This window comes from Leptonychotes weddellii, chromosome 13, assembly GCF_054177405.1.
Source record: "Leptonychotes weddellii isolate Sample4059 chromosome 13, ASM5417740v2, whole genome shotgun sequence".
In the NCBI taxonomy this organism is placed as follows: domain Eukaryota; kingdom Metazoa; phylum Chordata; class Mammalia; order Carnivora; family Phocidae; genus Leptonychotes; species Leptonychotes weddellii.
The window spans coordinates 69710129-69736019 of record NC_138381.1 but is presented as its reverse complement, the minus strand read 5'-3'; the positions used below and the strand labels follow the sequence as shown (position 1 = coordinate 69736019).

Below are 25891 nucleotides of genomic sequence, written 5' to 3'. Positions count from 1 at the left end.
CCATCTAAGATCCATTTTCTCCTTCTCAAACAGGAGTGTTTATGCATGGTCCGTTTCTACGCTACCAGCACAGCTGGACCAGGAACATTTAAAGTTTTGGTTCCCTATGTGGAGCTGGGATGACCTGGGGCAAACACATGTTGGGCAGCAGCGGGTGAATCGCAGAGCTGAGGCCTTGTGGTTCTAGGGGTTTAAGGCACGGACCACAAAGAGAACAGGCAACTCCTAGCAGTATAACCAACTTTTTTAGAATAAAGGAGACCAAAAACATTTAACTGATGGGTCAAGATCAGGAGAGCGAATCAATTTATGCTTATCCCCAAGGCTGATGCAAGGATAAGCTTCCGAGAGCCGCCTTTCCAGCTAGAATTTCCCTCTCTCAGGCAGGAGCAAAGCAGCAAAGGAAAATAATTACCTTCTCTGGCCAGATCCCCAGGTGGAAGTAGAGCCTGGCCTGAAGGAGGAGAAGCTGCACCTGGTCCGGGTACATCGCCAGATACAGATCCAGCGAGTCTCTCAGGAGCTGGTAGGACTGGTCGATGCCCTCCCTGGCAGGGGAAATAAATCACGGTCTGGCTCTGCTTGCTTCTGAGCGGAGATCCTCTTTTTCAAGGCCCAGGTTGTAAAAGTAATGGACACAAATGCCACACCTGTTCTAATTCTTCCTTTCTGCTCAGCAAGTAGTTACAATGATTTTAATAATAATGATAAATCCCAGAAAAAATAGAACTTTTGTACCTGCTTTGGTGATGGGCATTACATTAAAACTGTAAGCACTTTCATTACATAGTCACCTCAGTAACACTGTACATAACTAATAAATTCTGAATAGTGGAGAACAGAGGACGTTTAGGGCAGGAAAACTGTTCTGTACGATACCACAATGGTGGATACCTGTCATTATGCATTTATCCAGACCCACAGAATGCACACCACCAAGAGTAAAGACGAATGTGAACCGTAGACTCTGTTAACCCGGCCTTGGAGGTTCATCGGCCATAACTAATGTCCCGCTCTGATGGGGGATGGCGATAGTGGGGGAGTCTGGGGGCTGGGGGAGGGCGGGGGCGATAGGAGAACTCTCTGTACTTTCTGCTCCGTTTTGTTAGGAATCTAAAATTGCTCTAAAAAAATCTATTTAAAAAGAAACAAAGCATTCCACCATGAGGCAGAAAACTATGACTCCAACATACAACCTTCTATTTTCCCTGTAAGACAAATTTCCTTTGACTTAGAAGCAAAATAGTTTCATACTTTTGTTTCTTATCTAAGTGATAGAAATGTATAAATCAAGAGACGACAAAGCACTTGGACCTGAGAACATCCTGCCCCTGAAAAATAACCTTTACCAATCTAAAATACTCTTGTTACTAAAGAATGCTTTCAGTATTACGGAGAGCTTGCGCAAGTGCACTTCGAAGGTGTCAAAGAGGAGTCACTTAGCACATCTTAAACCGGGACAGCATCATGTCACAGGGATGAGTTTCTTCCCAGAGTGGGTCAACAGCTGTAGATAATCCCAACTGTGTCCCACAGCATCCACGGCCTCGCTGAATCCACCATTAGCACATCGAATAAAATCCTCTGTAAGGCCATAGTGCCTCCAAACACATGCACTCGGCACAAGTGCTGGAAGACCAAGAAAACCTTACCGCTTTCCCAGGCTTAAAAGGTTTCCCACCATTCGCTGTAACACCTTCTTCACGTTGACCACCCCATACAGCGCCGCTGTCACGTGCTGGCCGATCAAGTATTCACACTCCTTTACCGTCAGCTGCTTCCCCTTCCCGAAAGCATCTATGTAGATGTAGTCAAAGATGTCCAGGCTCGCCCTATGCGAACGGCACACGTAGTTATTAGCCGGATCTCGGGTCAGAGCTAAACAAGGCAATATCTAACCACCACCCCCCCGACACCGATAAGTAGCTCAAATTAGAGCCTGAATATGAACAAAGCAGCATTTCTATTTAAAATATTAAAGCCTTGTCTAAAGTTCAAAATCTGACCCTTTATGCATGCCCTGCTGCGTTAAGACTGCAAGACACAGATGTTTAAGGAACAGCACTGATGTATGCCATCACACACAGTTTTGGGGGGAGATTAAGCCAGATTAAACCAAGTTTGAGAACAAACTAGAATTTATTAACCTGGTCTACAAGATGCTCAATCTGATGTTCGGCCTGAGGCCTCTATAAACTCTCCAGACTGCCACAGTTCGTGTCTGTGGGCCCTGGGTCCCTGGGGCTGTGAGGAAAGTTATGGAGCCCTGCCCAGTAGTGTTCTGCCCCCAACTCCGCAGACATGCACAGGTGGTCAGCCAGGGCTCAGCCTGGGAGCGCACGCCAGACCAGAGAGCAGAGCCCCTGCACTCGACCATGCCGCCCCTCCCATGAACCATGCTCTCGAACAAGGTGGTAGCCCTCGCTGGGTGGAGTGGTGGTAGGAGGTCACACAAAGCAAGTCCTCACCACATTACCAAGAACATTCTATGAGGATTCCTGAGGGATTTAGTGGGTCTTTGTTTCAGGGACTATTGTGTATTTTTTCTTGAGCGACTGTTCCACTTTGATCTTAGGCCCACTGCAAGCCATGTAAGAGATGTTCTCTTCGGCTGCTTTAAAAAGCCCAGGCAGATTCCTTCCTAGAGTCCTATCAATATCCTTTCTGTGGCAAGACAACTTTTTTTATGAGTCTAGGAGAACCACGCATATATACACAAATTTATAGGCAAAAATCCTAAATAAAACACGAGCAAATCATACAACAATGTATTTTTAAAAATCCATATGACTAAGATAGATGTACCTCAAGAATGAAAAGAGAATTGAATGTTAAAAAAATCTATTTCAGCACACACAGTGTAAAAGAGAAAACCATATGATTTTATAAGCAGACACAGGAGATTTTGGGGGGAAAAAATCTAATGCTGGGTGCCTGTGTGGCTCAGTGGGAGCATCTGTCTTTGGCTCAGATCATGATCCTGGGTTCCTGGGATCGAGTCCCTCATCGGGCTCCTTGCTCAGCGGGGAGCCTGCTTCTCCCTCTGCCCCTCTCCCCTGCTCATGATCTCCCTAATATATAAAATCTTCAAAAAAAAAAAAAAATCTAATGCCCGCTTTTTTTTTTAAAAGATTTTATTTATTTGTCAGAAAGAGAGAGAAAGCGCACAAGCAGGAGAAGTGGCAGGCAGAGAGAGAAGCAGGCTCCCTGCTGAGAGACTCGATCCCTGGGCCCCGGGATCATGACCTGAGTCGAAGGCAGACACTTAACCGACTGAGCCACCCAGGTGCCCCTAATGCCCACTTTTTAATAAAACTGAAGCAAACTAGAAATTTAGAAGGCAGCTCTGATAATCCCAATGAAAGGAAATACCCCAAACGTCATACTTGACAATGAAATTTTAAAAGCATTCCACGTAGGGGCGCTTGGGTGGCTCAGTTGGTTAAGCGTCTGCCTTTGGCTCAGGTCATGATCCCAGGGTCCTAGGATCAAGTTCCGCATCAGGCTCCCTGCTCAGCAGGGAGTCTGCTTCTCCTTCTCCCTCCACTGCTCCCCCTGCTTGTGCTCTCTCTCTCTCAAATGAATGGATAAAATCTATTTTTTTAAAGCTTTTATTTATGTGTCAGAGAGAGCGAGCGAGCGCACAAGCAGGGGAAGCGGCAGGCAGAGGGAGAAGCAGGCTCCATGCTGAGCAAGGACCCCGATGCAGGACTTGATCCCATGACCCCGGGATCATGACCTGAGCCAAAGGCAGATGCTTAACCGACTGAGCCACCCAGGTGTCCCTGAATGGATAAAATCTTTAAAAATAAATAAATAAATAAATAAATAAATAAATAAAAGCATTCCACCTAAAGTCCTACCCTAAGACAAGGGTACCCGCTATCACTGTTTCCACTCAACTTTGTGCAAGAGGACCCAGTCAGCAGAATAAGTATAAGAAACAGAAACGTACAAGGGCTAGAAAGAAACAAAACTGTCATGATTCACAAGCAATATGACGCTCTACACAGAAAACCCAAGAGTTGACAATGAGCTCTAATAATTTATTCCACAAAGGGATTATCAGATCTTTATCTAAATATCAATCTTATCCCTATGTATCATCAACACTTAGTAAATGTAATTTTAAAAATTACCATTTACAATAGCTACAAAATTTTAAGGTTCTTAATGAATAAAACTAGCAAAAAGTCAAAGAACTCCATGCAGAAAACAGTAAAATCTTTTTAAGGGGGCACCTGGGTGACTCACTGAGTTAAGCATCTAACTCTTGATTTTGGCTCAGGTCATGATCTCAGGGTCATGAGATTGAGCCCCAAGTCGGGCTCTGAGCTGAGTGTGGAGCCTACTTAAGATTCTCTCTTTCTCTCCCTCTCCCCCTCCCTCTCTAAAAGTAAGTAAGTAAATAAATAAAAATCTTCTTAAGGACATCAAAGACAAATGTGGGGGGAAGTATCACATTCACAAACAGACTCAGTAGTGGAACACTGACAATATTGCTCGTATTCATCTATGAATCCAATCCAAAGCAAGCTCTGGTGCCAATCAATATCCGTACAGGCTTTTGAAGCCTGGTAAACGGATTCTAAATCTATAGAAGAGCAAAAGGCTAAGAACAGCCAAGGGAATTTTGAAGAATTCGATGGGGGTCTGACCAGTAGGTAGCAGTTAATGATAAAGTTACAGTAAGTAAGACAATATGGTCTTGGTGCAGGGACAGAGCTGCGACCAAAGGCACGAGGAACGTGGGTGGAAATGAGGACGTGGAAGGCCTACAGCCCCGCGGATGCTTCACAAGCGGTGTATCCCCCACTGTTCTCACCAGCTTCCCCTCTTTCCTGAGGACCCAGCCAGGGGGCTCAGTGTTTACTTCTGCCAGGTGCCTGGGGTGCTAACAAATTACTTCATTGCTCAGCTGCACTGCTGGTGTACATCCGCTGTAGCCTAAGGAAGAATAACAGTTACCACGCACAACTGTATCCAGCAATAAGTTACTATGGCAAATAATACGGTAATTGGAGTTTTAAATGCTTTATATCATGCAGAGATCCTTGGTGGATTATTACATGGTCATTTAAGAATATTTTTGAGGTATTTGGGGAAATTGGTTGGGTTATTTAGGGAGAGAGAATGGGCTGAAAAAGCATATTTCCCATTTACAGTAACGGAAAATGGGTGTCTGCTATCCAAAAAAGAAGCCATGCAACACATTTTCAGAAATAGATATTTGGAAAAGAAGGGAAGCCCATACATACCATTTAAGGAAATATACATATGTAATGAACTATAAAAATTTGCATGGAAATAACAAAACTTGGTGGATATCTCTGCAGAGGAGGAAGAAGGGGACGAGGAAGCATACCCAGGAGGTTCCAACGATAAGTGTTTTATTTTTTTTTTAAAGATTTTATTTATTTATTTGACAGAGAGAGGCACAGCGAGAGAGGGAACACAAGCAGGGGGAGTGGGAGAGGGAGAAGCAGGCTTCCTGCGGAGCAGGGAGCCCGATGCGGGACTCGATCCCAGGACCCTGGGATCATGACCTGAGCCGAAGGCAGACGCTTAACGACTGAGCCACCCAGGAGCCCCAAGTGTTTTATTTCTTAAACTAGGGGTAGAAATACAGAGATGAGTGGGGCGCCTGGGTGGCTCAGCTGGTTGAGCAGATGTCTGACTCTTGATTTCGGCTCAGGTCATGATCTCAGGATCCTGGGATGGAGCCCCGAAGTCGAGCTCCACAGTGAGTGTGGAGTCTGCTTGAGATTCTCTCTCTCCTTTTCCCTCTGCCCCTCCCTCACCTTATGTGTGCACGCTCTCTCTCAAATAAATAAATCTTTTTTTTTAAAGATTTTATTTATTTGACAGCGAGAGACAAAGTGAGAGAGGGCACACAAGCAGAGGGAGTGGGAGAGGGAGAAGCAGGCTTCCCACGGAGCAGGGAGCCCGATGCAGGGCTCAATCAAGGACCCCAGGATCATGACCTGAGCCGAAGGCAGACGCTTAACGACTGAGCCACCCAGGCGCCCCTCAAATAAATAAATCTTAAAAAAAAAAAAAAAACAAAAAACGAAATACAGAGATGAGTTACACCTTTCTTCTAGTTATGCATAACAAATTCTACTAGATGTGTAAAGCACTGGGTCATCTCAATCCTCCAAACCACTTGAAAAACATGTGCTCCATTTTCACAGAGTAAAAAACTGAGGCTCAGGGGAAGCTGAGGTCTGAACTCTGCCCAACTTCAAAGCTCAGGTATTTTCTATTATTCCACTCACCAGAGGGTATCACGGTCATTCAAAGAACAGGATATAATTCAATAACGTCGTTTCTTTTTCCTCTAAATGGCACATTTAATGAGAAGACAGTTCTGCCTATTTGGTGAACTCAGAAAAGCTAATCTCCAGCTGGTAAGAAATCGAGCATTTGCTTTGCACATGAGTGAGAACGTAGCTACTCTGTCCTCTCCCCCACCTTCTTCTGTGCCCTCCCCCACTTCTTTCTCTGGTGAGGTGGGAGGGGGGGAGATTTAATGGAAGACTACAAAGTAAGACTTTCTTTAAGAACTCTTTGATCTAGATGGACTTCACAGATATATTGAGAACACTTCATCCTAAAACGGCAGAATACACATTCTTTTTAAGTACACATGAGACATTCTCCAGAACACATCACATACTGGGTCACAAATCAGGCCTCAATGAATACAAAAAGACTGAGACCATACCATGCATCTTTTCTGATCACAACACTATGAAACTTGAAGTCAACCACAAGAAAAAATTTGGAGAGACCACAAATATGTGGAGATAAATAACATGTTACTAAACAATGAATGGGTCAACCAGGAAATCAAGGAAGAAATTTAAAAAATACATGAAAATAAATGAAAATGAAAACACAACTGTCCAAAACCTCTGGGTTGTAGCAAAGGTGGTCATAAGAGGGAAGTATATAGCAATAAAGCAATATAATACCTTAAGCAGCAAGAAAAATCTCAAATAAACAATCCAACCTTACCCCTAAAGGAGATAGAAAAAGAACAAGAAATGAAACCTAAAGTCAGCAGAAGAAGGGAAATAAGAAAGATTAGAGGAGAAGTAAACGATACAGAAATAAACCAAAAAAACCCCTGGTAGAACAGATTAATGAAACCAGGTATTGGTTCTTTGAAAAAAATTAATAAAATTGATAAACCTCCAGCCAGACTTTTCAAAAAAGAAAGGACCCAAATAAATAAAATCACAAATGAGGCATGAGAAATAACAACCAACACCATAGAAATATATACAATTGTAAGAGAATATGAAAAATTATATATCACCAAATCAGACAATCTGGAAGAAACGGATAAATTCCTAGAAACATGTAAACTACCAAAACAAACAGAAATAAATAGAAAACTTGAACAGAGCAATAACCAGCAAAGAAACTGAATCACTAATTAAAAAAAAAAAAAAATCTCCCAACAAACAAAAGTCCAAGGCCAGATGACTTCACAGGTAAATTCTACCAAACATTTATTTTTTTTTATTTTTTAAAGATTTTATTTATTTATTTGACAGAGAGAGACAAAATGAGAGAAGGAACACAAGCAGGGGGAGTGGGAGAGGGAGAAGCAGGCTTCCCGCTGAGCAGGGAGCCCGATGCGGGGCTCGATCCCAGGACTCTGGGATCATGACCTGAGCCGAAGGCAGACGCTTAACGACTGAGCCACCCAGGCGCCCCTCTACCAAACATTTAAAGAAGAGTTACTACTTATTCTTCTTAAACTATTCCAAAAAATACAAAAGGAAGGAAAACTTCCAAATTCCTTCTATGAGGCCAGCACTACCTTGCTTCCAAAACCAGATAAAAACTCCACTAAAAAAGAGAACTAAAGGGGCGCCTGGGTGGCTCAGTCAGTTGAGCATCAGACTCCATTTCGGCTGGGGTCATGATCACAGGGTCATGAGATTGAGCCCTGAGTCAGGCTCCACGCTCAGCACGGAGTTAGTTCTCCCTCCCCTTCTGTCCCTCCCCACATTGGTGCACACGTGTGCACACATATGGGCACACACTCTCTTTCTCTCAAATAAAATCTTAAAACAAAATAGAACTACAGGCCAATATCCTTGAAGAACATGGATGCAAAAATTCTTGACAAAATACTAGCAAACCAAATCTAACAATACATTAAAAGAATCATTCACTACAATCAAGTGAGATTTACTCCTGGGTTGCAAGGGTGGTTCCATAGTCACTAATCAATGTGATACACCACATTAATAAAAGAACCAGATGATCATTTCAATAGATGCAGAAAAAGCATTTGACAAAATACAACATCCACTCATGATAAAAACACTCAACAGAGAGAGAAACATACCTCAACATAATATAAAGACCATATATGAAAAACCCACAGCTAATATCATCCTCAATGGGGAAAAACAGAGAGCTTTTCCTCTACGGTCAGGAACAAGACAAAGATGTCCACTCTCACCACTGTCACTTAACATAGTACTGGAAGTCCTAGCCACAGCTATCGGACACAAAAAGAAATGAAAGGCATCCAAACGGGCAAGGAAGAAGTCAAACTTTCACTATTTGCAGATGACACAATACTCTATATAGAAAACCCAAAAGATTCCACCAAAATAATTGCTAGAACTGATACACGAATTCAGTAAAGTCACAGGATACAAAATCCACCTACAGAAATCTGTTGCATTTCTATACACCAAAAATGAAGCAGCAGGAGAAAATAAGGAATCAATTCCATTTACAACTGCACCCAAATCAGTAAGATACTTAGGAATAAACCTAACCAAAGAAGTGAAAAGACCTGTACTCTGAAAACTGTAAAACACTGATGAAAGAAATCGAAGATGACACAAAGAAAAGACATCCCATGTTCATGCATTGGAAGAACAAATATTGTTAAAATGTCTATACTACCCAAAGCAATCTACACATTTAATACAATCCCTATCAAAATACCACTAGCATTTTTCACAGAGCTAGAACAAACAATCTTAAAATTTGTATGGAACTACAAAAGACCCCAAATAGCCAAAGCAACCTTGAAAAGGCAAAGCCAAGCTGGAGGCATCACAATTCCAGACTTCAAGCATGTTACAAAGCTGTGTATTACAAGTATATTACCAATGGCACTGGCACAAAAACAGACACACAGATCAACAGAACAGAACAGAAAACCCAGAAATAAACCCACTATTACATGGTCAATTAAACTTTGACAAAGCAGGAAAGAACATCCAGTGGGAAAGACAGTCTCTTCAATAAATGGTGTTGGGAAAACTGGACAGCAATATGCAAAAGAGTCAAATACAAAAAGTTCAAAATGGATGAAAGACTTAAATGTGAAATATGAAACCATTAAAATCCTAGAGAACACAGGCAGTAACCTCTCTGACGTCAGCCATAGCAACTTCTTTTTAGATACGTCTCCTGAGGCAAGGGAAACAAAAACAAAAATACACTACTGGAATTTCATCAAAATAAAAAGCTCTGTACAGTGAAGGAAATAATCAACAAAACCAAAGGCAACCTATGGAATGGGAGAAGATATTTGCAAATGACACATCTGATAAAGGGTTAATATCCAAAACCTATAAAGAACTTATATTGGGGTGCCTGGCTGGCTCAGTCAGTGAAGTGTGCGACTCTTGATCTCAGGGTTGTGAGTCTGAGCCCTGCGTTGGGTGTAGAGATTATCAAAAAAACAAACAACAAACCCTTACAAAACTCAGCACCCAAAAAAGAATGATCCAGTTAAACACTGGGCAGAAGACATGAATAGACATTTTCTCAAAGAAGACATCCAGATAGCCAACAGACACATGACAAGATGTTCAATATCACTCATTATTAGAGAAATGCAAATCAAATCTATAAGGAGCCATCACCTCACACCTGTCAGAATGGCTAAACTCAATAACACAGGAAACAACATGCGTTGGTGTGGATGTGTTTATAGCAGCATTCTCTACAATAGCCAAACTGTGGAAACAGCCCAAGTGTCCATCAACAAATAAGTGGAGAAAGAAGTGGTATACTTATACACAATGGAGTATTACTCAGCCATAAAAAAGAACGAAATCTTGCCATTTGCAACAACATGGATGGATGTAAAGCTAAGCAAAATAAGTCAGAAAAAGACAAATACCATATGATTTCACTCATATGTGGAATTTAACAAAGAGAAGAGCAAAGGGGAAAAAAAAGAGAGACAAACCAAGAAACAGACTATTAACCACAGAGAACAAGCTGATGGTTACCAGAGGGGAGGTGGGTGGGGCGTGGTGGGAAGGATGAAATAGGTAATGGGGATTAGGGCATGCACTTGTGATGAGCACTGGATAGTCTAAAGAAGTGCTAAATCACCTGAAACTAATATTACACTGTATGTTAGCTACCTGGAATTTAAATAAACACTTTAAAAAAAATAAGCAAAATTCCTTAAAACAAAAAACCTCTTTGATCTGATCTGCTTTGCAACAAGGGACTTAAGAGACCCACCCAAAACCCTGAGCTCCTAGTCCTACTCTTTATATATAGAGAGAATTGTAAATTCACATGCAGCTTTAAGAAAGAATACACAAAAATCCAGAGTGCCCTTCTCCCAGAACCAGAATCTCGACACTGACGGCCAAGGAACCAGACAGCTGGCCCACCCCCAGTGCTCTGGTGAACCTCTCTGTTCAGTTCCTGCACTTCCTCTCAGCACCGTGGGAGTGAATCCTGAGGCCCAATCACAATGTGGCATAGGTGGCTCACCCTTCTGCACCCTGGCACCACCTTAACAAGAAGTGACTGGGGAAGTTGACAGGTTCCAGTGGGACCCCCAACTGCCGGGCAATTGTCAAGTAGAGCAGAGACATGCTGATCGGGATTCCTGTTCTGCGAATCAAAACCTAAAGGAGAAAAAAATCCTTTAGCTTCATGGAAAGAAACCAGACCTTGTCATTCCTGCAACGTAAAGTTCTTACAGGGCCCCCACTGTGCATCGGGAATGACGCTAGGTTTTTGTGGAGCAACATTTGATTTATTTAGATTGGGGGTCTGCAAACTGCAGTCTGTGGGCCAAAATCTAGTCCATCGCCTGTTTTTGTATGGCCTGCATAAGAAGAGTTTTAACATCTTTTTAGTGTTTTAGAAAAATCGTCAAAAGAATACTATTTCGTGACACATAAAAATGACATGAAATTCACATTTCCATGTCCGTATAGAAGGTTTCATGTGTCCGTATAGAACACAGCCACACTCATTGTTTTTGCAATGTCCATGTCTCCTTTCAACTCCAGTGGCAGACCTGAGCACTGAGGACACAAAGCATATGGCCTGCAGAACCAAAACGTCTGGCCCTTGACAGAGAAAGTGTGCAGATCTGTGATTTAGGGTGTGCTTCTTCCAAAAGAATGAAAGGCCATTTCAAGGAAAGTGAGTAAAATATGACAGAAAAAATTTAAGGTACATACGGGGCAACAGAATAGATTTGAAAACGGTGCTAAGGACGAAGCACATTAAAACTAAGTATCAATGATACGGCCGGCCAAATTTCCTCTGGCCATTCTAGAGGCCAGTGCAGAAAACAGACCTGATTAGTTTCACGGTTTTGTGTTTTCGTAAGATACAAACTGACCAAACAAAGTAAGAGAAATACCTATTTCTAGACAGGAAATGATCTCAAGGGTTTTCACACAGAGAAAAATAAAAATCCATAGCAATAACCTGATGGTAGAGGCAAAAATGCGTTTCACCGGGCATTGAGAGATGAAAAGACAATATATTTGCCCTCAAAAATGATACAATTTGTCAGAAATTAGCTTAAAAAATACATATTATTCTGTTTTAATTCACCCGCATTTACCTGGTGCATGTACAAGTTGAGGGCATTATAGTAATCCATCCGGTTCCCCTTAAACTTGAGTTGGTCGTAAAGGACATAGTTCATGGCATCCAGCACCTGGCTCTGGAGTTCTATCTCCATTATCATGGAGGATTCACCTGAAACACAGAGATCTACTCTGAGAACACAAGCACTCCCCACGTTGTGACCAGTGTCCCAAACCCGTACCAGTCTCCCAAAGGGACCCAGCAGGTGCCGCCAGGCCAGGGTGGAGAAACGAATATGAACTTAACAGTCTTTCACATTTCCAGGTGAACACGGTGGTGTCATTAACTGCTTTTCTGGTGGCGTAATAGAAACATCCTGCAGAGTTTCTCAAATCCACAAATCCTCTGCAAGGTTTTCTTTTGCAAATACAGTTGGATCCAAAGCAATTCCACACCTGCCTTGAAGGCCAAGCTGGGGTGTCGACTGTTGATGCCCCGGAGGGTTTTGCAAACAAGCTCCACGATGCTGTCAATCTGGGCCTGGATATCTTTGAGGCTGATGTCAGAGAGAGGATTGCAGTACTGGTCAATATATACAGCACCTGCAAACGACCAGGAATTACTGAGTAAGGTCCTATTTTTACCCTTTTCCTCTCAGTTGCTCATTTAGCTCAGACACCTGGGGCCATAGTTCTTTGCACCATCCTAGCAGATAAGCTTTGTTCGTGGATGACAGACCTTGCTGCTAATACATGGAGAAGGAGCCACATTCTCAAAACAAAGGAGTTTAAACACTTTATTTTTAAAAAATAAACCAAATCCTCTCTCAAAGGTTATGGACTCAAAAAAGGGCATGATACACAACATATTTCCATATTCTATTACAAAGATAAATAAATGCTATAAAGGAGCTCTTTCCAGTAACTCTGAAAACATAATGGCATAAGATATCCCTTTACTTTAAAAAAAAGTTGAAAGCCCTCAATGAGGGATTTCTACAAACTGTACCCCTCAAAGGTGAAACAGTAAATGAACTTCAGAGAGAACTGTACTTTCAAATTAGAGAAACAGTAACACTCAGGGAACCTGCAGCTAAAGACTTGTACAAAGTACACTGGAGACACTGTCTCTGGAATCCAGCTCGGCTCTTTACTGCCTGAGGCCATTTTCTAACCAGATGCCAAAGGGCTAACTTGATCATTTGGTGATAAGACATTTTCACTTGAGAAGCTGCAGTTATCACTTGTTTTTGGAGTCATTTTAAATTCAAGAGGTCAGGTTCTTGACCCCCTACTCACATTGCAAGGAGCTGCAAGCAGGCATCAAGAGACTCGGACCCTAGTCCCAGTTTTGCCCCTTAGCTAGGGATTGGTTCCTGGGCTTTCTTGGGATGGTTTTCCTCACCTGTTGGCTGAAGTCCATTCCAACCTAATGCTATGATTCCTAGACTCTATTAATGCTATCAGATTATTCTTGTTAGTCACCAAGGATCAAAACCCTGGAGCTGACTTCCACCTGCTCAACTACTTGCTCAAAAACCTTCAATGGCTACCCAGTGCCTATAGCACTGATTTGGAGGAGTTACTTTATATTTGGAAGATGAAAAAGAAAGTCATCGTCTTCAAAAGTAAGCTACAGAAAACAAAGCCTGTCAAATTATGTGGAATAAACAGAAGATGGGGGACTCTCCACTCCAGGATGCACAGAAGATTCCAGGGTGGTGAGGATGTTTGAGTTTAATCAATGCAAAGAGATTTTTCACTTCCTTCTAGATGATGAGACTTTTACACAAGAATCTGCACTAGGCACTGTGGAGTACGCAGTGATTGTAATAATGTAAGGTCAAGAGACACAAGAAACTTAACGATCAGTTGGAGAACAAAATGCACACACCTGGACAGACACTACATCGTGGTTTACTAGTCAACGCTACTGCACGTATGGCTTCTGAGGCGGGTAAAATCTGCAAGTGCTGCAGGAGTCGGAAGTTAAATTTGAACTGAATTTCCGCGGGCATGCAGGATTTAAGAGGGAATTCTAAGAAAAACGGATAACACTAACGAAGATACGAAGCCAGGGGGGAAGACAATGACCTGGCTGGAGCAAAGGGGGGTGTTTTGAGAGTAACAGGCAAAGGTCTGGGCTTCGGGGAGGTCCAGATTATGGCAGGCACTGAAAAGCAGGCAGTTCATTTAAAAAAAAAAAAAAAAGGAAATCAGCCAGCCACACGGGAGTGGTGAAAAGGCCAAGTTTCAGGCTGGACTGGTGCTAGGTGTCAGCAGCCTTGAGGCTCAGGAAAGCAAGTGCCACCTAGAAAGCGGCTGCCGGGAGAGATGGTGACAAGCGGCACAACCACGCGAATAGAATGGGGACACAACCATGCCAACACTGGAAAGAAAGAAAATGGATGAACTGGTAAGTCACAGGGAGCAGGGAATGAAAGTGAATGAACAGGTGTATCTGCACTTCATAACCATAATTTATGGCAGTGCTTATGCAATATGCTAGGAATTTAAATTAGTTTAAAAAAATGAAGTCACATTTTGTTCTTGTCTGACTTAGCAGGAACAAAGTTATTCCCTTCATCGTGTCTGTCCACTCGACTTCTTTCTCCTCACTTCTCATTATGGACAAGCAGACTCACTGATGCACAAGAATACTTCGTCCTCATTAAACTCCAACCAGGGAGGTGAAGGGATTTGCTTGAGGTCACACGGAGACAAAACTGGACAAATTTATTTCTGATTTGGACATGATGCTTCAAAGCTTAGAAAAAGGGAATTTAACCTCATTAGCTAAATTACCAGCCTCATGCTTTGAACTGACGGTGCATCTTGAGAAAACACTGTCTCTTCAGCTGACAGCCAAACACTCCAGCAAAATCTTAGCTTCAAGTTTAGCAGTTTTGCCTGTCTAACCTCCACAAGCCCATGCAGCACAGTTCACTTTTCCGCTGTGCCACCCTCAGGGACGGTCTCCACTACTGTTCTGAGCGACAGCTTAGCTGCCTATCGGAAGATCACTGTCAGAGCCTCACCTTCAAGATACGATTCATAGTCATCAGGCTGCTGAAGAAATGCCTTCAAGTTATTTAAAATTTTCTGTTGGCGTAGGTAGTAGAGAATTTTTTTAGCATAGTATTTCCAGGTCAAAGCTTTTCTGGAAAACAAACAGACAAGTCAATGAGAATCAAGATACTAAAGCCTTCGATTACCTTATTTTTTACTTCACACTAATCACAGGATGTAAAAAGCCTACTTAATAAGAAAAATATAACTGGTTCGTGATCACATAGCACTTGTTATCATGGAACAGATAGCACAATTTACGACTTTGCCTTTGTAACTAACACTAGATCATTCGTGCTGAAATCCAAGAAAACACTGACCTGTTTGGCTTCAGATTTACTAAAAGGAAATCCAAGAGAAAGCTGAAAAGCCGGGGCAACTGGCTGAAGCTCAGGAACCAGGGGTGAGGTGTCTATAATCCGCTGGCCCCTGGGGACCTGCCTTAGGAAATTCAGGCCTTGGGCTAATGCTTTCTCTTCCTACGCTCACTCCATGGTGATCTCATCCCATCTCACGGTTTCAAATATTATCTCCACTGACATCCCTCAGTTTATTTTCCAGTACACATTTCTCCTCTAAACTCCAGGCCTGTATATCCCACTGCTCCTCCACAACCCCACCTGGTTATCTGGCGAACTCCTTACCCATGCTTCCCCTCCCAGTTATCCCCCTCTCAGGTAAAGGCAACTCTGCCATTGCAATTAGGCCGAAAACCTTGGAGTTCTCCTGGTCTCCTTGCTTGCTTGCTCTGAGGCCACATTCAACCCATCCACCTGTGCTATTCGTTCTATCTCAAAGTCTACCAGACATGGGAACACTTCCCACTCACTCATCTAAGTCCCCGTCATCTTTCGTCTGTATTGTACCAGTCCCCGAACTGAGCCCCCAGCTTCAAACCTGCCCCTCTACAGTCTCCCCTCCACACAGCAGCCTGAGTGCTTCAGTTAGCTAAGTCACAACACAAAAACCCTCTGCCCCAAATTCTCCACGGGTTTTCCACCTTGCTCAAAGTAAAAGCCCAAGGCCTAACGATGACCTAAGAGGTCCTTTAAACTCTCCCCCCATTACCCCTCTGACCTCAATTCCTGCTCTTCCCTGCCTCCACCAGGCCTCTGGTCACACTGGCTTCCCTGCTGTTCCTTCATCACGCCTGGTGGTGCTCACCTCGGGCCTCAGCACTCTCAGCTCCTTGACTGGAACATTCCTTTCCTGGAGATCTGCAATCTGCACCCTCGCCTCCTTTAGGGTTTTCATTCACATGTCATCTTGAGTATGGCCTTCTCCCCTCACCCCCAAATACCCCTCCCTGATTAGTATTTGTTTACAGCAATTCACATCTTCTAATGTAATAAATCATCTTACTTGGTTAGTAACTATCTCCCCCATTAGAATGTAAGCATTTTTGTGTTGTTAACTAGTGTATTCTCAGTGCCTGGGTAGTGTCTGGCACACAGTAGATGCTCAATAAATACCTGCTAAGTGAATGAAATGCTTCACCAAATATTCCAAATGTACACAGGGATCATGGGAAATAGGAGGGACACTGATTAGTTTATCTGTGTGGTTTCAGAAATAAAGAACTCTCTGGGGTGCCTGGGTGGCTCAGTCTGTGAAGCGACTGCCTTCAGCTCGGGTCATGATCTCCAAGTCCTGGGACTGAGACCCACATTGGGCTCCCTGCTCAGTGGGGAGCCTGCTTCTCCCTCTCCGTCTCTGCCTCCCCCACCCTGCTTGTGCTTTCTCTCTGGCTCGTTCTCAAAAAAATAAATGAAATCTTAAAAAGAAAAAAAAAAAAGGACTCTCGCTCTTCAGTTAGTAAATGAAAATCGGCAGAGCTAGATTCTACCAGTCTTTTAACCTTTGAGCTGTAAAGTATGTCAATCTAGAAAACTGCATGAAACAAATAAGCAGCTTCATGAATTAAGCTTAATGCACGACTATAAGACAAACATCCTCGTACCTACCAATCAGGCTGAGAAACTACTTCACAGACACCCCAGAGCCCTCCAGGGCCCTCTCTCTCCCATCTACAGCCATCACAACCCACACCTCCATGCTCATCACTGCCTCACCAAATGTACATCCCCGAACACTCTAGTCTAGCCCATTTTGAGGTCATTCAAGTCTCTTAACACACAGGCTCCCCCTCCATCTTTCCTTTCCCTTGCACTTTATTTGTTGAAGAAACCTGGTTGTGTGACCTGCAGTTTCCCACAGTCTGGAATTTGTTGATTGCATCCACAAGGTATGGTTTCACATGTTCTTCTGTCTTCTGAATTTCCTGTAAATTGGATGTAGACCCTTGATCAGATTCAGATTCCATTTATTTGGCAAGACTACTTCACAGGTGGTAGGGAAGTCCTTCCATCAGGAGGCAATCATGCCTTGGCTGTCCCTTTCGGTGATGTTAGCAGCCACTGCTCCTCAATGCCCAGGTCCATTAATTCATTAGAGGTTGCAAAGTGGTAATATTCTAATTCCACCATCCTTTCTTCATTTATTAGCTGGAGCATTTCTATAAGGAATAATTTCCCCTCATCCACTATTTGATTCCCCCAATGGCACAATATATAGGAAAGGCAGGACAAATGCTTGTGTCTTTCCTTTTGTTTTTCAAAATAATAATGTGAATTCTTATCCTCCAAAGGTGAACAATTAGTTGTTCCTGAGTACTATGATGAGCAGAGCTACACACGGTTGGTGTGTTTCAACCCATCCCAGTGATTATCCACACTGCTGCTCAAATCACATCTCTGGCCAATGGAAGCCTCTCCATGTTGGCTCCTGAACACTCACAACATGAAATATTGGTACTTCTCCTGATATCTGGTTCCAGACTTCCAAGATGCTCCAGGACTTATCTTTTTACAATTCCTGTATCAGACCTAGAATCAGCCCTTTCCCCACAATCATGGCTTCTTTTGATGGGAAAGGGTATATCAACACCACCATCTGGGTACTAGGGATCATCATTTCTACTAGATTGGTTATTGTTTCTAGACCTTTTCAATGGACAGAAATAGTAAGCCTAGTGTATCTATGTGTATATCCACACACACCCCCTACATATTTTTAAATATAACTCAGGAATTCATACTGACACTTGTAAATCAAATTCAGAACTAAACAGTTTTTACCATCTTCTATTTTGTATCTCTAACTTTTCTTCTTCTGAGAATACCCCACTTCTCTAGAATACCAGAGATGAATTAGAATATCACCTAGGTACTCGTTTGCTTTATTCCACATCTTAGAAACACACAAATGCCCAGCCTCAGAATAACAAGACCAATATTTTCATCACCTTGATGAGTACTGAAAACAGCTAAATATTTGTTTCCATTCTCCCCTATTCTCTGCTCATTTCTTTAAACAACTGTACTAGATCTATGTTGAAAAGGCTTATGGCCATTACATACAATACTTTTTACCCTATTAACTGTCACTTGGATTTAATTCTACAAGTAAATACGTATTTAATGCTCACCATTAGTCCTGTGTCAGTGTCTCTCTGGTTGTTTTGGTTGTTTGAAGCTCATTTTCTAGCACATTTCTCACGAAGGGCTCAAAAGTCCCGGAGTCCTCGCAAGTTGGTAAGTTTGTCTGCAGCCTTTATACTTGGAAGTCAGTTTGGCTGGATATAGAAATCCTTGGCTGACATTTCTGATCCTTGAGCATCTTAAATATATTACTCTTTTTCCCTCTGACATAGAGCAATTGTTGAAAAGTCTGACGATATTCTGATTCTCTTAACCTTATAAGTGACTTCATCTTTTTTGGTTGGATGCCCAAAAGACTTTTCTGTCTTTAAAATCCAGGAGGTTTACTGAAATATGTCTCAGTGATGGTCACTCTGGGTCATTTTCTCAGGTATAGCATATGCCATTTTTAATATCTTGTTTCAAATCTTTATTGTAGATGTACTCTTTTTAAAGATCACACAGAACACCATAAATGCATCTGTTTTCAAATATCCAGAGATTGGTGCTTCAGCATTTATGGAAAACTATCCTTCCTTCCTATGCTTTCCATATTTGCACAATAAGCATTTGCCAGGAATGAATACAAACAGGGTCCTTCAAGAACACCAGCATCCCAAAATATTTACAAATATAAGTATTCCCTCTCATTTAAAAATAACCCTGTCTTAGGCTCAATAGGTGTGTCAGGCCAAGAGGTGACATATCTGTGACACTCATTTTTAAAAAGATTATAACTATGCTTTTTTTTAACTGGCTGGGCATATTTAGTCATGTTTGCCAATCTAAGTAAAAAAAAATCAGTATTTCGTTGTTATGTAACATTTCTTTGCAGAGTGAATTTAAAGATCTACAGGATTCTCAGCCCTTTGGATCTGCTCTTCTGTGAATGTCCTCCTCTTTTGCATCTTTTTCAATTTCTTCTTAGGAATTTTAAGAATTCTATTGATGTTCTTTATAGTTTCTTTGGTCAAAAGGAAGTTTATTTTTTATTGCAAAACTCTGTCTATATTCTTGTATTGCTTTGGTCTCATTAATCTTAGTTAAGTAGGTCTCCCTAGATTAGACACAAAGTCTGCTATTTTATTAATGGATTTTCATTGTGATAATTTTAAAATTTAGGTTATTTAATCTTTTGGAACTTAATTTTTGTACATCATGTCAGTTTTACTTTCTTCCAGATGAACATTCAGCTATTTCCAATAACAACCATTAAATAGGCCACCTTTTTCCCTCTGACTTTAAATATATTAAATTATCTTTTATGCTGGGACACATTTCTGAATTATTTTTTGTCACTGATGTAGCTCTCAACTCCTATTTAAACACTGTTTCAGTTACAGCTAGCTTCATCTATGTCCTATTACCTAGTGATGCAAGTTTTACAATGTGATCATTTAAAAATTGTTTTTTTTTTCTGGCTCATCTAGTCAATTTATTCTTCTTGACATATTTTATGACAGTATTATCCAATTAAAGCAAAAAAACTCTTGTCCCAAAACTCTTTTTGGATCCTAATTGGAATGGCACTAGGGTTATGTGTTAATTTTAGAAGAATGACATTTTTGTAATAGTAAGTCTCCCCAGTCAAGGACATGCTATCTTTTATGTTTTTCGATAACATTCTATAGTCTGACCTCAGACGCTCATTCCCAGGAACCTATTACTTAGAAATGAGACCACAAAAAACATCACCCTCCACAATAACATAAGATGGAGAAGAAAGTGGTTGCTCATCAACAGTGGGATAGTTAAATAAATTACAGTATGTACTGTAAAACAGTATACAGCCATTAATAAAATGAATTTGACTTTTTATCAGTTGATTAGATTTCCACAAGGTAATGCTAAATGAAAAAAAAAGATACAGAAAAGCACCTATTTTATGATCACAATTCTGTGAAATAAATGATCTCCCTCCATCCCCATATATATCGATGTGTATCAGCACGTTAGAACATAGGCTAAGCTGTCTTCATTAATTACAGGGGTGGGGCAGGGAAAGCCAATGCAAATGGAGGGAGTGGGGAGAGCATAAGCAAGAAAAAAAGTCTGCACTCAACATCAAATCAAAACTAAAACAACCAATAAACTTAGTATATATGACATTATGTTTAGTATTTGAAAGTATATTCACACATATGTAAAAAAGACAGGTCAGCTTTTATTTTTAAGGCTGCACAATACTGACTATTAGATCATACTTCAATTCATTTATAGATAAACCAAAATAGAAACAGAAAAATGACCTCTGCATCTGAACTCATCCAAGGCCTAGAACAGTGGCACATCTTACCTCTCCCCTACAGTTGTTCCTGATAGATAGTTCTCTCTCCTAAACCTCTTTAAAAACAAGAAAAATATCCTATGCCTTGTTCGTGAACTATCGCACAATAAGCTCTAAGGAAGATGCTAAGCTTAGCCTTCTTATCTTCTATTACTAATAGTTTCCAGAACTTTTAGGGCAGAAAATCTTTTTCATAGGTATGTTAAACTGGAAGCCAAGTCATCTTTTAGGTAAACTGGAAATTAACCTTCACAGCAGAACATATGAGGCATAAAAATTTTTAAACAACAAACAAGAGACGATGGATTCTTCTTGATCAGGAGAGATAAAGGAAAGGTTCAATCAGATACCAATAATGTTCAAGGCCAAAGTAAGATCATTTCTTAACAAAATTCAGAAATCATAAGAAAATCCTCCATTAAATTAAAACATGCCTAAGAAATTAAGAAAAAAATTCAATCCATAACAGACAAATTTGGTGATGGTAGGTGGAAAGGTCATAAAGGAAGGGTAGTTTATATTACTAAATTACGTAACAGATACGAGTGCCGAGCACAGTGTTTGACCCATACCAGGAATAAATACTAATTCTCTTTTCCTTCCAAAAGGATTTTTGCAAGGTTTCTTTAAATATCAATTGTCTCAGGGTATTTACATTACTTACACAGAATTTTTCAAAAATATAATGATGGCAAGACATGAAATATTTGGAAAACATATCCCAGGGCTGAGCCCCATACAAATTATAGCAGTTAATTCTGGGCATTATTAGAATGAACAAAAAACAATCCCTGCTAAAACGTATGACTTACCTTCCTTCCATATTTAGGATACACACCAATTCATCCTCAAAAAATATCTCTGGTCCCTCAAGATTCTCAATGTCACTAAAACCGTTACAAGGGACCTATGAAGAAGACATATACAAACAGGCCTCAATAACAGGCAATAATCTGTCACTCACACACAAATCTGAGTTGCAAACAATGATGCTCATGTGCATGGAAGTGGTAACAGCTGCCCTACACTATCCTGCACCACCCACCATGGGTGGAAAGTAACATGTGGAGTAACAATAATTTGTTCAGATCTTACAGCCCCAGTTGTAAATTAATTATATTTTCATAGTCTGGAATTTCTGAAATTACTCAGAGTTCTAATGTGAAGAAAAATAGCTCTGAAACAAGGATTAGAAATACAAAATATCGTAATTTACAACAGTGATTTCATGCAATTTATGCTGTACTCAAGTAGGAGCAGAGGACCAGAGAGAAGCCTCGTACTTTGGGCAACTCACTTAACCCACTGGGCCTATTTTCTCCTCTGTAAATTGAGGTGGTGGTACCAATAAGCTTTAAAATTCTATTACTTCTCCCATTTTGTTTTGAAAGTAGTTAGGAAATTTCATGTCAACCTGTGTGCATGCAGAGAACACACAAATATAAGGGTCCTGAGCCAAAGTAATCATCCGCCCACAGATCAATCTTAAGTCTATTCCTGCTATATTCAAAGTCCTTGACATACTTCTAATTAGGCAGTGGTACAGGGAAAGAGAGAGCTAAGGAAAAAATACAGTAATTCATCATTATTAGACAAACACACAGGCTGTTAAAAATGCACACAAAACCAGCTGGACTAGAAACAGGATGCAAATTAGTAGCCCATGACCAAGTGCATCAAATACATCTAGCACCCAAATATATGTGTGCAATCACATTTGTACCAGTTTTAAAATTTGATATGAATGCTTTTGTCCAGGGCATGGCTTATCCAGAATAGAACATAAATTCTGTCCATCTTAGTATCAACAAAAATTTATTTATAGAAATGAATTACACTAGGGGCTCCTCAGTCAGTTAAGCGTCCCACTCTTGATTTCGGCTCAGGTCATGATCTCAGGGTCCTGAGATCAAGACCCACGTCCGGCTCTGCGCTTAGTCCGGAATTAGCTTGTGTCATCCCTGCTCCCGCCAACCGCCTGCTTGCTCTCACTCTGGCTCCTGCTCTCTCTTTCTCTCTCAAATAAATAAATAAAATCTGAAAGAAAAAAAGAAAGAAAGAGAGAGAGAAAGAAAGAGAAAGACAAACAGACTGGAAGAAATGAATTACATGGGGTATATCTAGTTTTATTCCCCACAGGGGAGTAAGTTCAAATTTGTCCAAAGTTCAAATTTTCCCTTTCAAAACTTGAAAAGTCTTGAAAACAATTCACATGTATGAACTCCATTTAGTAATATTAATTAAAATTAGAAAATAGGAATTAATCAGGGTGCCTCCTCGCTAGCCCAGTCAGGAGAGCATACAACTCTTGATCTTATGGTTGTAAGTTCAAGCCCCACATTGAGTGTAGAAATTACTTAAAAATAAAATCTTGGGGCGCCTGGGTGGCTCAGTCGTTAAGCGTCTGCCTTCGGCTCAGGTTATGATCCTGGGGTCCGGGGATCAAGCCCCTCATCAGGCACCCTGCTCCAAGGAAGCCTGCTTCTCCCTCTCTCACTCCTTGTTTGTGTTCCCTCTCTCGCTGTCTCTGTCAAATAAATAAAATCTAAAAAAAAATAAAAAATCTTAAAAAAGAAAGGAAGAAAGTAAGAAAAGAGGAATTAATCTTCAGTAAACCAGGATAGTAAAATAAATCAGAGGCACCTGGCGGGCTCACTCAGCAGAGCATGCGACTCTTGATCTCACAGGGTCCTAAGTTCAGGCTCCACACTGGGCATACAGTTTACTTAAAACAAACAAAAAACCCCAAACCCAATCAGACTGGCTCTATTTCTAGGCCCTCAATCAGAAGTAAATTTAAGGGGTGCCTAGGTGGCTCAGCTGGTTAAGCATCTGCCTTCGGCTCAGGTCATGATTTCAGGGTCCTGGAATTGAGCCCCGCATCGCATCGGGCTCCCTGCTCAGTAGGGAGCCTGCTTCTCCCTCTCCCTCTGCCATTCACTCGCTTGTGCTCTCTGGCTCTATCTCTCTGTCAAATAAATAAATAGTATCTTAAAAAAAAAAAAGAAAAATTTAAAATATCAGTGTGAACTACTTCCTGGAATTACAAAAAGTTAAGAATCATGACCTAATATAGAAACTTCTGAGACGCTTTGTGGGAAAACAAAACAACTACAAAAACCCATGCATTTCAGCAACATTAAAAAAAAAAAACAACTTTTCAGGGATAATGAATGCAAGATAATTTAACTGAGGTAGTAATACTTCTGATTTACAGATAGCTTCCAATCCTCTGTTACCTTAAGAAACAATGCTATTCACTAGTGGTTAGTTAGAACTTGCAAAGCCAGAGAAGAAAAACCGTATTAATTTTGTCAACCCTTCTGGGAAAACAACGGGGCAAACGAAATCTGTAGTGTTCGATCACTGATGATCCCCTACCTCCAGCGGGGGCTGTGAAAAATATGTTTAGCCTCCTCCAGGAAAAATAATGCTGATCTGGATTCCCTCTACATTGTGCTGCGGGTCCCTCCCTCCCTCTCCACCCCCATCCTCTCTCTGGCTTTAGAAAAGTAAAGCTGGCAGGGACAAATGGCTTCGTGTTGTTGGATGGGAGGAAAAGGACACAATGACTCTTGCGGCCATCTAAGTGAGTCAGGGATTGTGAGAGAACTGAAAAAGGAGTATCAGAAAGCTGGATGAGCTAATGCCTACAGACCCAGACACACACCACTAGCAGGCAAAAGCGGGGAGCTACATCAACGGATCCTTACGTGCTCTGAAAAGAACCTCTTTGAGAATGAGGCTACAATCTTCCGGGCTTCTAACCCAGCTTTTTGCCGAACTTTATACTCCTCCAACCAATTGACGTAGTCGGTGGGGCTGTAGTGTTTCATAAGGGAAGGCCACCTACAAGGAGAGAAACACCCTCTCAGCTTAACGGAGACTCAAAGGCAGACACACGAATCAAAGACAGCCTTGAGAAACAGGGAGAGCAGTTAGTGGCACCAGGGGCCCTGGCGGTGACCCTAGTTCAAATCTCCACCCGGCACGCAGCTCGTGGCGTGACCTTGGCGTAGCAGTAGGAATGCTCCGTCTCCACTCCCCATCTATAAAATGGGGACAGTTGCAACAACAATAATAGTGACGACAAGGGCTGCTAACATTGATCGCGCGCCTCCCAAGGGCCGGGCCCTGTGTAAATAAATGCTCCTTACACATCATCTCATTTAATAACCACAGTAAAAGGTAGGTCTGATTATCACCGTGTAAACTCGATGAATGAGGCTCAAAAGAAAGGGAAGTCGCTACCCCCCCAAGGTCATACGGCAAGTGTGCCACGGCCAGATTCATCCGGGGTCCCACACCGAAATCTGTGCTCTCCGCCCGCAACCGGACAATGCTGCGTCCGCTTCCTCCGAGGGCTGTTAGGATCACTGCATCGCCGGATCCATGTAAACATTCTAGCTCGGAGTCGGGCACAAAGAAGCGCGCAGGATGGATCAGCAGCGATCCTACCGTCGTCACCCTCTATGGGGGGCCCCCGGCTGCCGGGCGCTTCCCGATGCGCAATTTGGGCAGCGGCGGGTCCGCGCGGCGTGGACCCCAGGGGCCCGGGGAGCCGGCGGCCTGGAGGCCTTTGTCTGTCGGTCCGCGGGCAGGGGTCCGGGGGTGGCCTCCGGGGAGAGGGTCCGCGCGCGGGCAGGGAGGCGGCGGCGTGGGCCGGCCAGGCCCGGGCCCGGGGGGCGCGGGGCGGGGGCGCGGGCGGCGGGGCGGCGGGCTCACCTCACCCGGAACTGCTCCTTCCACACCTTCCCGCTACTCTGGCACAGCTCGCGCAGCCGCCGGCAGGTGCTGGAGACGCGGCCGATGTCGGCGGCCGTCAGCGAGCCGCTGCACAGGATGTACTCCAGCACCTCGCCGGGCAGGTTGACGAGGCAGCTGAGGCCCGCCGCCTCGGGCGCGGCCTCCTCTGCCAGCGCCGGCACCACCTCCATCGCGCTGTCGACCGCTGCCGCCGCCATCTTGTCCGCGTACCTGGGCCCGCCGCGCGCGCGCGCCAGGGCGCCCCGCTTCGCCCCGCCCACTCGCCTTGAGGGGCGGGCGCACGGATTGCCCCGCCCGCGCTCTTGGCCACACCCTCTCGGCCCGGGCTGAGGCCGGCTGAGGGAAGCCGGTTCTTGCCAACTGCGCGGTGGGTCCGAGAGCTGCGAACCCGCGGTAATAGCATCCAACTTTCTTGTGTGTCCGGAGCGCTTCCTGTGCATGAGCTCAGC

General features: G+C 42.7%; 1 protein-coding gene across 4 annotated transcripts in view; it reads right to left on the bottom strand.

Moving 5' to 3' along the window:
* The window catches only part of FBXO21 (F-box protein 21), a 46455-nt gene extending 20799 nt beyond the window's left edge, over positions 1-25656 (bottom strand). For 2 of the 4 annotated variants that reach the window (XM_081802124.1, XM_081802125.1), the window contains exons 1-9: positions 25401-25656; positions 24389-24524; positions 21488-21582; positions 14879-15000; positions 12297-12443; positions 11876-12012; positions 10783-10919; positions 1653-1832; positions 416-548 (exon numbers count right to left, since the gene is read on the bottom strand). In XM_081802124.1, the coding sequence (XP_081658250.1) occupies positions 416-548; positions 1653-1832; positions 10783-10919; positions 11876-12012; positions 12297-12443; positions 14879-15000; positions 21488-21582; positions 24389-24524; positions 25401-25639 (1326 nt within the window). In that variant the 5' untranslated portion in view covers positions 25640-25656. Of the gene's footprint in view, positions 1-415; positions 549-1652; positions 1833-10782; positions 10920-11875; positions 12013-12296; positions 12444-14878; positions 15001-17110; positions 18527-21487; positions 21583-24388; positions 24525-25400 lie in introns of those variants that run through there. The other 2 variants (XM_081802127.1, XM_081802126.1) reach the window with 2 other exon arrangements.
* Between the last annotated feature and the right edge of the window lie 235 nt (positions 25657-25891).